The sequence below is a fragment of the Nomascus leucogenys genome, chromosome 14, assembly GCF_006542625.1.
Source record: "Nomascus leucogenys isolate Asia chromosome 14, Asia_NLE_v1, whole genome shotgun sequence".
Lineage (NCBI taxonomy): Eukaryota > Metazoa > Chordata > Mammalia > Primates > Hylobatidae > Nomascus > Nomascus leucogenys.
In genome coordinates, this window is record NC_044394.1 from 10,403,726 (window position 1) to 10,415,187 (window position 11,462).

General features: G+C 62.4%; 1 protein-coding gene across 1 annotated transcript; it reads left to right on the forward strand.

The window, feature by feature from the left end:
- Positions 1–1,039: 1,039 nt before the first annotated feature.
- TBX2 (T-box transcription factor 2) lies at positions 1,040–10,846 on the forward strand. Its single transcript, XM_030828115.1, has 7 exons — positions 1,040–1,965; positions 3,078–3,345; positions 4,451–4,597; positions 5,800–5,876; positions 5,985–6,148; positions 6,583–7,217; positions 9,440–10,846. Exons 1-7 carry the CDS (start codon positions 1,571–1,573, stop codon positions 9,890–9,892), a joined length of 2,139 nt encoding a protein of 712 aa, XP_030683975.1. The 5' UTR covers positions 1,040–1,570; the 3' UTR covers positions 9,893–10,846.
- Positions 10,847–11,462: the final 616 nt, after the last annotated feature.

Genomic DNA, 11,462 nt, shown 5'->3' on the forward strand with positions numbered 1-11,462 from the left:
TCGCTTCACTCTCCCCGTGCACACCTTGAGTTACAGCTCTCGCTGCGCACAGAGGGCACCACACGGGGCCCGAAACACACACACACACACACACACACACACACCATCACTTCATGTGGGGGGAACTGGGGCTGCCGGAAGACAGAAGACGAAGACTGATCACGGAACAGGGGGCTTCAATCACAGGTGCTCGCAGACACCCCAACTTCCGCACGCGTTACTCAGCACTCCTTAACTTAGGAGACGTGCGCTTCCGAGAGATGAGAACAAACTAAAAAAGTGGTTGGCAGGGCGAAGAGAGGAAGCCGGTATTTCGGATGAAGGAGACTTTCGTCTCCGGTACCGGATAGGGCGAAAATTCGTCGGGTCGCGGGTGGAGAATCCGGGGTCCGCCCGCGCGGTGCCGCCCTGTGCTCAGCGAAAGGTGCGCTCACCTTCCTAGCCCCGAGGACCCGCTCCTCCCGGCCGCTGGAAAGCTCAGGGCGGGGCCCGGGCCTGCGGAGAACTCCAGGTTCCTTCCGAGTCTTCCGGTGAAGGCGGGCGCGGGTAGGGGGTCCCCACGTTTCCTCAGCGCAAGGCCGCGTCCCGCTCCCTCCCGCGCCGGCCCCAGCAGGGCTCGGCCATGGCTCCACTCACCAGCTCCCGCCACCTGGGATCCGCTCCCGGACCTCGGCCGCCCGAGCCTCCCGACTCGCCCGCCCACCGGCCTCGCTTTCCAGTGCCTGCTGTCTCTTTCCGGGGCGCAGGGACCCCCAGGCGGCGCCACGACCGGGAGCTGGGTCGGAGGCCAGGCTGGGGCTCGGACCCAGAGCGGCCGGGCCTCCAGGCGCGGGAGAAGGAGGGCGCCCCCTCTCCTCTCGGGGTCGTGTCAATGCTTTGCACTTGGGGCCGCCGTGCGGCTGCGGGTCCTTCCCCAAGGCCCCGGGACCCAGGCTCCCCTCGCCTCAGGCCCTTTCGGCGGGTCAGGTCGGCCCTCCGCGCTCTCCAGTCCCGCGCAGGCAGCCGCAGGCGCGGGCGGGCGGTGGGGGCCGGGGCAGGAGGAGGGGTCTCGGGGCCCGGCGGCCGGTCATTGGTTAAGATTTTATTCTGTTGACATGTTTTCTTACTGCTGAGGCTTCCGACACCTTCTCCCAGGCCCCCCCCTCCCGGCCGGAGCTTGGCCTGAGCTGTCAAAACCCCGCCCCCGGAGACCCACAATTGGTCCAAAAAGCGTAAAATCAGCAATCAAGGGGGGCCTGGCTCGTTAGCGCAGGGGATCCGAGCTGGGCAGGACATGTGAGATAGTCACAGTTTTCCAGAGATCACGACAAGATCTAACCAGTCGCGCGTGGTCCCCGGCGCCGGAGCGGGCCAGCCCAGCCCAGCCCAGCCCGGCCGCGCGCAGAGCCCCCGCCGCCCCCGCGCACAGAGCCCGGTGCCCCTTGCGGTGCGCCGGACCGGGAGCCCGGAGGAGCAGCTGCTGCGCCCGCCACCCGGGTCGTCCGTCCTCCGCGCGCGCCGCCGCCCGGGCCGGGGGTCCGAGCCGCGCGCCCCCGGCCCCGGCCCCCGGGCGCCTGGGCCGGATGTCCCGATGAGAGAGCCGGCGCTGACGGCCAGCGCCATGGCTTACCACCCGTTCCACGCGCCACGGCCCGCCGACTTCCCCATGTCCGCCTTCCTGGCGGCGGCGCAGCCCTCCTTCTTCCCGGCACTCGCGCTGCCGCCCGGCGCGCTGGCCAAGCCGCTGCCCGACCCAGGCCTGGCGGGGGCGGCGGCCGCGGCGGCGGCGGCAGCAGCAGCGGCCGAGGCGGGGCTGCACGTCTCGGCACTGGGCCCGCACCCGCCCGCCGCGCATCTGCGCTCGCTCAAGAGCCTGGAGCCAGAAGACGAGGTGGAGGACGACCCCAAGGTGACGCTGGAGGCCAAGGAGCTGTGGGACCAGTTCCACAAGCTAGGCACGGAGATGGTCATCACCAAGTCCGGGAGGTAGGGCTGCCGGCGGGCTGGAGGGGCGCGCGGGCGGGCGGGCGGGCGGGCTGGGGCACGGGACCGCACGGATCAGAGCAGAGCCGGGTACTCCCGGCTCCTGGCTCCCGGCTCCAGGTTCTGGCCCTGACGCCACGCTTCGCTTCCACGGACAACCAAGTTGACTTTTCTCGTTTGGCACGGGAGCGATTTTTTTTTAAACGAAAACGCTAAAATCCTCCGAATGAAATAAAACGAAAACATACTGCTAAAGAATAGCCCCAATGGTTCTGAGTCCCAGCGCAGAGGAGGCCCCGCGGCTTGACCCTGGCGGTCTCCTCCGCCCCGCGCTCTCGCTCTTCTGCGTCCGGGTCCGTCTCCGAGCTCGGGGGAAATTCAGCCTTTCCCAGACTCTGCTCCGACCCCCGAAGCCCCTAGTGGGACCTGCGCCCAGCTAGCCCCAGGCCGGTCGCTCGGTTCCTGGCAGCGAGCCCCGGGTCAGCCGAGCCCTCCGCCTCACCGGGCTGGGAGCCCTTTCTCAACCGCGGGCATCCGAGCCCTGGACTCATCTGCCGCCCCAGGCCTTAAAGCCTGAAGAAAGCCACAGCCCCGGCCCCTCCACCCTTCGACTCAGCCACCGAGAATCCAGGCCTCGGGTTCACCCTCTTCCCCCGAACTGCACGGCCAGGATGTCTTATCAGGCTCTGTGGCCCAGTTCCCAATACAAACACCCTCCAAATTTATTTCTGGGAGCTTCCGTCCCAAGTGGGTATTTCCCCTGAACGAATTTCGGGGAGATTCAGGAGAAGCGAGAATATTTCTAGAGGGCCTAGACTTCTCTCCTGAGCATCAGCTTTCATCTCAGATCAGGGAAAAAGAGGGTCCCCAGATCTGAGCACAAGGCCTAAGGGAGGCCGTTTAAGAGAGGGTCTGACAGGCAGAAATGGCATCTCCTGGGAGCAACAACCACAGGTGGGGGCTTCCGGGCAGTGATGAGAGGGCAGAGCAGCCGACCACAGGGGAAACAGCCAGGCGGCAGCGGTGTGCGCAACGAGGAGGGATAAAGAGGAGAGGGGTCCTGGGACCTAGAACAGCCGGTTACAATGGCATCTCCTCCCTTCCCTCCCTCCCAGGCGGATGTTCCCCCCCTTCAAGGTGCGAGTCAGCGGCCTGGACAAGAAGGCCAAGTACATCCTGCTGATGGACATTGTGGCCGCTGACGATTGCCGCTATAAGTTCCACAACTCGCGCTGGATGGTGGCGGGCAAGGCTGACCCTGAGATGCCCAAACGCATGTACATCCACCCAGACAGCCCGGCCACGGGGGAGCAGTGGATGGCCAAGCCTGTGGCCTTCCACAAGCTGAAGCTGACCAACAACATCTCTGACAAGCACGGCTTCGTGAGTGTTGGGGCAGGGTGGGGACGGTGCAAGAGATTGTTGACCCAGCACTGCAGCTGAGCAGGAAAGCAGGGCGGCAGGATCTCCCAGGGGGAAGCGCTGGGCAAACCCCCAGAGTGCCCCTGCCCGGGTCACTGCCCTGTGGCCTACGTGGGCTGGGCCTGGGCCCCAGGGCTCTCCTCTGCAAGCCTGGGAAATGGTGGGGTCGGTGGCTGGCAGCTCACAATCTCAGTTCGTCAGGCCTTGGAGGGCCCCTCCTATGGTCAAGAGGGAGGCAGGTGCTGCCAGGACTGGGTCTGCAGTGCTGGGCCACGGAGGTCACCCTGCTCTTGGCCTGTAGGTGCCGAGCTTGGAAGACCTGCCCATGACCTCAACTTGTCCATCACCCTTCCGCCAAGACCCGCGTCCCTGGCCCTCCCCCAAGACTAGGGGATTTAAAAGTTAAACCACCCTCCCCACCCACCCCCCAGCCTCCCTAAGACCTTTCCCTCCGCCCACAGGCAGATGCCCAACTAGAAGGAGAGGGTTTGGGGGTTCTCTCCATTTATGCCTGAGCAAGGCCCCAGCGAACGGGGGGGTGGTGTTTCATAGGGCAAAAGGAACTGCCCATTCTGAGGTAGGGCAGTTGGTGAGCCCCCGAAGGTTGGAATCTCCTCTCTGTGGGGTTAGGGGGCTTACCAGTGCCAGAAAGGAAGAGAGTGTTAAGAGTGGAATTGTAGGGCTCTGTTTTGTTTTATTTTGTTTGGATTTTCTTTGGGGGGAGGGGTCCTTGTTTTTGTTTTGTTTTGTTTCGTTTCGTTTTTACTCTGTCTCATTTCTGTTTCCAACCGGGAAATATTTTTTTAATGGCAAGAGAAAGAGAAGCTGTGAAAAAAAAAAAGCGAGAGGAAAAGTAGAAGAAAAAGAAATAAGGGTGAGAAAAGAGCAGAGAGGGGAGAAAATGGGGAAGAGGAAGAACCGAGAGAGAGAGACAGAGGGAGAGAGAGAGAGAGAGACAAAGGGAGACAGAGACAGAGAAGTGGAGAGGAAGAGGTCAGGTACCCAAAGAATAGAAAAGCTGAGGCCGAGGCTGGCGGCTGCCGGCTGACCCCCACCCTCCCCGCAGACCATCCTAAACTCCATGCACAAGTACCAGCCGCGCTTCCACATAGTGCGAGCCAACGACATCCTGAAGCTGCCGTACAGCACCTTCCGCACCTACGTGTTCCCGGAGACCGACTTCATCGCCGTCACTGCCTACCAGAATGACAAGGTGCGCGCGGCGGGCGGTGGGCTCAGCCCCTGCACTGACGCCCCTCAACACGTGCAGGCCCAACCGTCCGTTCATCGCCCCTGAAGCCCCCCGCACGGGATCTGCGCGCTTGCGGCCCGCCCCCTAGCACCGAGCCTCGCATCCGTACGCGCAGCACCCGTGGAAGTCCTCAAGGCGCCCTCTCAAGCCCACCGCGCGCACACACAGGCTCCCCTGGGGCGAGCGAACAGCTGGGCCCTCGTTCGGGTGGAGATGTTTACTTAGCAATTAGCTGAGTCTCCGGGCCCGCGCTGACATTTTTACATTTTATTCGTTTATTTCTTGGCTCAGGAATGAGAATGTAAACGAAGAGAGGGCGCCCGAGGCAATCTGCCCAGGCTGTACCGATGCTCAGAACCCGGGGCCCGGTTTTCACTCTCTCGGGGGGAGCCAGAGGGTGGGACAGGTGACACAGCCCCCCAAAGCACCCCTGGCTAGTGCTCTGGGTCAGTCCAGGCTCCAGACCCTTTGGGAGGCGCTTAGAGAATTTCCTTACAATCAAAGGGCTTTTTCTGCTTGCGGCTTCTCCACCCTTGTTCTAGTGGGGCAGAGCATCAACCCTCTAGGCCTGTGCCCTTGTGCGCCACTGTCGAGTGAAAGAGAGGGTACGAGTGTCCGTGCCGGTCGTCGTGGCTTTGTGAACCAAGGTGTACGCTGGGCTGTGCGTGCTCCGTTTGGGGTGTGTTGGATACCTGTGGAGGCGTGTGAATTCGTTTGGTTCTGTAGGCGCTTGTTCTGTCTGTGCACACTTGCGTGTGTGCGGGCCCGTGAATGTGATTTGGCTTTGGGTGTACCTGCAGCCTTGCGTGTGAACTGTAGTCTCAGTGCGCGCCTGCTCGGGTGCGGAGTCGTTTAACTTGCGCACGCCCGCGGGCGGGTGTGGATGCTTGGGCTGGTTCCGACACTGCGGCACTGCTTTAGGCCTGTGTGGGCCTGTCTAGGGATAATTCCTCGAATGAAGTTTTTGGAGGACAGACCCCGTCGCTTTCCGCGAGGCCCTCCCACCGGCCTCAGCTCGGGGCGTCCCATCCCAGGCCGGTGGGTACCAAGTGGACGCTCCCCGGGTCTTCCCTCTGCGGCCAGCAGCCGCTGACCTCGGGGTGCCCCCGACCAGGCTGGAAGAGCCAAGGCCTGACTTAGCGCCGCCCCCTTGGTCCCCGCAGATCACACAGCTGAAGATCGACAACAACCCGTTTGCCAAGGGCTTCCGGGACACCGGGAACGGCCGGCGGGAGAAAAGGTGAGGGGGCGAGGACAGCAGCCCTGTGGCGGGTGCCCGCGGGAGCAGCGAGCAGGAGGGATGGAGGGATGGGCTCCCAGCTGACCTGGTTCCTCCGCTCATCCCCAGGAAGCAGCTGACGCTGCCGTCTCTGCGCTTGTACGAGGAGCACTGCAAACCCGAGCGCGATGGCGCGGAGTCGGACGCCTCGTCGTGCGACCCTCCCCCCGCGCGGGAACCACCCACCTCCCCGGGCGCAGCGCCCAGTCCCCTGCGCCTGCACCGGGCCCGAGGTGAGGGTCGGACCGGAGGAGGGAGAGGGAGTTGGGAGGGGGGGTGGTCCTCAGGTCGCTGGGCTGGTCTTTTGCTGAGCCACCCGCTAATCTGAAAGGCCAGGAAGGAAACGTCAGCGAGTGTCTGGGGTGGGGTTTCCGTCCCGGGACTCCCCTACGAGGGCGGTCCCCGGTAGCCAGAAGATCCGGCCGGACTCCGAGCCTGGCCCCTTGGGCGCCGTGTAATTCTGTGGCTGTAGGGTTTCCTCTCAAGGGCTGGGTTCCTTCCACTGTAAATCTGGGGTCTTGGATTAGGTGACCTGCAGCTGCCCCTTGCCCGACTCCAGCAGCTCCTCCGACTCGGCCTCTCCGAGAGCAGCCCTTCCCGAGTGTCCCTGATGCTGCTCGTCGGCCTCCGCCCAGGCCCCTGTAATCCGCGCGCCCTCTCCCCGCAGCTGAGGAGAAGTCGTGCGCCGCGGACAGCGACCCGGAGCCTGAGCGTTTGAGCGAGGAGCGTGCGGGGGCGCCGCTAGGCCGCAGCCCGGCTCCAGACAGCGCCAGCCCCACTCGCTTGACCGAACCCGAGCGCGCCCGGGAGCGGCGCAGTCCCGAGAGGGGCAAGGAGCCGGCCGAGAGCGGCGGGGACGGCCCGTTCGGCCTGCGGAGCCTGGAGAAGGAGCGCGCCGAAACTCGGAGGAAGGACGACGGACGCAAGGAGGCGGCCGAGGGCAAGGAGCAGGGCCTGGCGCCGCTGGTGGTGCAGACAGACAGTGCGTCCCCCCTGGGCGCCGGACACCTGCCCGGCCTGGCCTTTTCCAGCCACTTGCACGGGCAGCAGTTCTTTGGGCCGCTGGGAGCCGGCCAGCCGCTCTTCCTGCACCCTGGACAGTTCACCATGGGCCCTGGCGCCTTCTCCGCCATGGGCATGGGTCACCTGCTGGCCTCGGTGGCAGGCGGCGGCAACGGCGGAGGCGGCGGGCCTGGGACCGCCGCGGGGCTGGACGCAGGCGGGCTGGGTCCCGCGGCCAGCGCAGCGAGCACCGCCGCGCCCTTCCCGTTCCACCTCTCCCAGCACATGCTGGCATCTCAGGTAAGGCCTGTGACCTCGCGGCAGCGCCAGCGAGGGAGAAGGCCCAAGGAGCTGGCGGCAAGGCCAGCGGAGGGCCCGAGGGGTGCCAGGGTCGCTGGGAGCCTCTGGCAGGCAAGAACTCCATCCAGGGGAGGCCCGGGGATGCCCTTTAGGACACCTGGGTTCTGAGAGACGAGGACTGTGTTGTAAGTCCAGGGGCTGGCCAGGGCGCCGCTTCTGACTCCCGTGTGACCTTTGGCAAGTCCCTGACCCTCTCTGGGCCTGCTTCCTTCCCTATAGCCCCAGCGAGGAGTGCGGTGCCCATGGAGACTCTTCTGACCCTCACAGACCAGGGCCACCCCTGGCTTGTGAAGTCTTCTCTCCTGGCCTCAGGACATTTTTCTTGAGAAAAAAGACCTTTGGCTTCCTGTCCATTCTGAAAGACTAAGGTGGCCAGACAGACAAAGGGAGGAGGAACATTTGCATTATTTTCTGGACAGTTGACCACCAGCCCTCCCAGAGGTCTCTGGCCCCTCCCAGGCCTTCTATGAAATCCTCTGTCCTGGCGAAGGACAAGGCTGGTCTTTCCCCTACCTTGAGTTCCCAGCACCCCCAGCCACACATCAGGGATGAGAACTCAGCTCCTCAGGCCCCATTGAAATTCCGAGCTCCCAGGGGAGTGTTGATGAAAATGTGGCTGGGGCGCAGTAAGGAGATCCGATGGGGACAGTGGCCTCTTTGGTTGCTTGGGTGGAATATTCCCCGTGGAAAGATTTGGAATCTCTTCATTCATTTTCTTCCCTCTGAGGTTTCTGGCAAATTGAACCCCTGAGATCTTATCTCAAGGGAAGGAAAATAGCAGTTCAGGTCTGAGAAAGCTCCTTTGCTTCAGCAGCAAATATTTTAAAAGTTGGGTTGGGAGGGGGTTGGGAGGCAGGCGATTCCGAAATGAGTTTTACACACAGCTCGGTGTTTGGGTGTGTGGAGTGTTTGAGGTATCACCATCACTCATCTGGGGCTCTGGGCTGGAAGGGAAGCCTCTGGAGAAAGTTCAGGGCCCAGAGGTTTAATCTGCACCCCTGATTATTTGTGTATGTGAATGCCTCCTCCCCAGACAAACTGGTATTGATCACCGGCATCACAGAGGTCATGAGGAAGTCAGGGCTTCTAGACACAGCCTGGCCAACAGGTGCATGGCCCGGGTGAGAATGCCAGCACCTGGGAGGCATCCGTTGGTAGGGCTGCTGGTGGTTACATTCCCAGGCCAGTGCAGCCCATCCCAGACATCAGATAGAGCCAAATCCCAGGAGAACTGAAGCCTTCCTCCTTCCTCCCAACCTGGGATGCCAGGTCCGAAATGCCCAGTGGGACCTGACTCTCTCAGGAGGGGGTATTTTCTCAGGCCTGAGGAAGCTGCCTCTTTTCTTCTTCCTGCTTGAGCCAGGCCTGAGGCTCCCTGGGAGCCCACCGCAATCATCAGCCCGCTGCCCTCCTCCCCATACCCACTGGCTCTGGGGAGTAAGCCATTATCTCAAAGGTCAGGCCGTGCACCAGCCAGACCTCATGAACTCAGGAAGATGCTTGTCTAGGAGTTCCTGTCTGCTGTGCCCTTCACAGGCAAAGACTGCATTCCTTCCTCAGCTGCCAGTGAGGTGCTGCCAGGCATTTGCTGTAGAACTTTCAGGCCAGTTTATGAACTGGTTGGCACCTGTGTCCTCCTCCTGGCCCAGGCAGGAGAACCATAAGCAGGCAGAAGGAGACTTTGCAAAGTGCCTTCCCCAGCGTGTGTGCCCTCTGCCCTTCAGAGCCTGCAGATAGGAGGGGGTGGCGAGGACACTGTTCTCAATGAACAGTACCGAACCTCCAAGACACCCAAAGCTGCCTGTTTGCCACCTAGCCCTATGCCTGCCCCGTTTTCTCCCTCAAGGCCTTCACCCATGCTAGTGCAGTCACCTGGAATATCCTTTCCATTACCCCTGCTGTAATGCCCAGCACAGAACTCGATGGCAGGCCTTTGCATGGTAGCCTGAAGCGATCTCACTCTTCTAACTGGGTTTGGCCACAGGCACACTGGCTCATGCTTACCTGTGCTGCCTGTGGTTACAGTTATGCAAGTTGTGGTTTTACAACCCTAAAACAGCAGGGCACGGTGTCCAGGGGATAGCACTACCCCAGCACCCAGCCCACCTTCAGAAAGACTTCAGGCAAGATGTCTAACCCTTGTCTTGTTCTGTTTCTTCCAGGGAATTCCAATGCCCACTTTCGGAGGCCTCTTCCCCTACCCCTACACCTACATGGCAGCAGCAGCCGCAGCCGCCTCGGCTTTGCCTGCCACTAGTGCTGCCGCTGCCGCCGCCGCAGCCGCCGGCTCCCTGTCCCGGAGCCCCTTCCTGGGCAGTGCCCGGCCCCGACTGCGTTTCAGCCCCTATCAGATACCGGTCACCATCCCGCCTAGCACTAGCCTCCTCGCCACTGGGCTGGCCTCCGACGGCTCCAAGGCTGCTGGCGGAAACAGCCGGGAGCCTAGCCCCCTGCCCGAGCTGGCTCTCCGCAAAGTAGGGGCCTCATCCCGCGGTGCCCTGTCGCCCAGTGGCTCGGCCAAGGAGGCAGCCAATGAACTGCAGAGTATCCAGAGACTGGTGAGTGGGCTGGAGAGCCAGCGAGCCCTCTCCCCAGGTCGGGAGTCGCCCAAGTGAGGGGCTGCCCAGCTGCTCCCCTGCCACGCAGGCCACCCGGGCTGCCTGCCCCTGCTGCTTGGGACGTGTACAGCATAGAATGGGTATTTATTTAAATAAAGGAGAAAAGTGGGCTGCGGCAGCCGGAATAGAGCCTCGTCTGGCAAGTCGGGGCCTGGGACACTTCCCTGGGCCTCAACAAGGATCAGGCTGCCGGAAACACAGTCACTTGGGGGCTGCTGGGCTAGGTCCAGATCCGCTCCAGCGTCAAGGTGGCATCCGAAGGTGTCTCTGGTCTTCCAGCGAGGTGGGAGAGGCCTCATCCAGGGCCCGGCGGTCCCTGCAGAAGCCAGAAGGTGCAGGGGCCAGGGGTGGGAGCATCGGAGGGAGTCCCAGAGCCCTGGACCTTGGGCCTAGACCGCGTGAGAAAACTGGGTTGAGGGATGCTGGAACCAGTTACGACTGAAGTCAGTGTAGACCTGAGCTGGGAGGGAACCTGTTAAGTCTCCCCACCTCTTCCCTGAAGAGACAGGCCCCCCTCCCAGCCCTGGTCAACGGAGGGAATGGCACTTCTCTACCTTGAGTCCCCAGGGGGAAAAAAAAAGATATTTATGAAATAAATGGTAATTTGTGTAAATAAGCTTTAAGGTTCCCAGAATATGCAAATTGGTATTAATTTATTCAAAGGTGTACATTGCTGTGTACATATATTTAGAGATTAACTCATACATTTTAAAATTTTTTTCATTTTACATGAGCATCTATATTGTACAGGGCTTGGGGGGCCCTTGGCTGCGGGAGAAGGCCCAGAACCCTGGAGGAGCCACCACCCCGCCGGCCCCCCGACCCCTCGGCCCCTCCGCCCGGGTTTGGCTCCCCCGGCCCGCGGGCTCCACCTCAGGTTTTCACTTTTCGCCCCGGAGCGAGAACGAAACGACAAAAACGCGAGAAAACAATAAAACGCTACAAAGCGAAGTGAACGGCGCTGTGCGCTCTGTGGGTCGCGCGGGGCTGGGGCGCTGCACGCGCTCAAGGAGGGAGAGGTGGGGACAAAAGGCTGCGCGCCCCTCGCCCGGCGGCAGCTGCACTCCGGGGACGTCAGGGCGGCACGGCGGCAGGGCGGCTCGGGCGCTGGCGGAGCCGCGAGGCCGGGCTGCGTCCCAGGCCGGGGCTGGGCTCCCCCTGCCGGCCGCTCTGGCCGCTCCGCGCCACGGGTCTGGGCACCCACCCGGGCCGGGAGGAGAGCAGCCGAGCGGCCTGGACTCCTGGCTTCTGACTCCCTTTCCGGGAAACCACACTGGAAACGCATCTCCTTTCAATGCTTCTGGGTGGGTGGGCTGGGAGGGTGGGTGTTCCGTGTCCAACCTCTCCCTTCGGAGGGATTCGGCTGTGTCCCACCCCCCCACACCCCGCCAAATATCGTTGAGCCTAGAATTCTTTCCCCTCTCTCTGCCTCCTGAACCTCGAAGACAAACATTTCCTCCGCGTCAGGGCTGTTGGCTAGAGTGGCAAAATCTGGACTAAAAGTTCCTACTTTAACTCTTCTATCTAAATCCCTCTTGGGAGAGTGGGGAGTGGGGTCAGTGGGCTA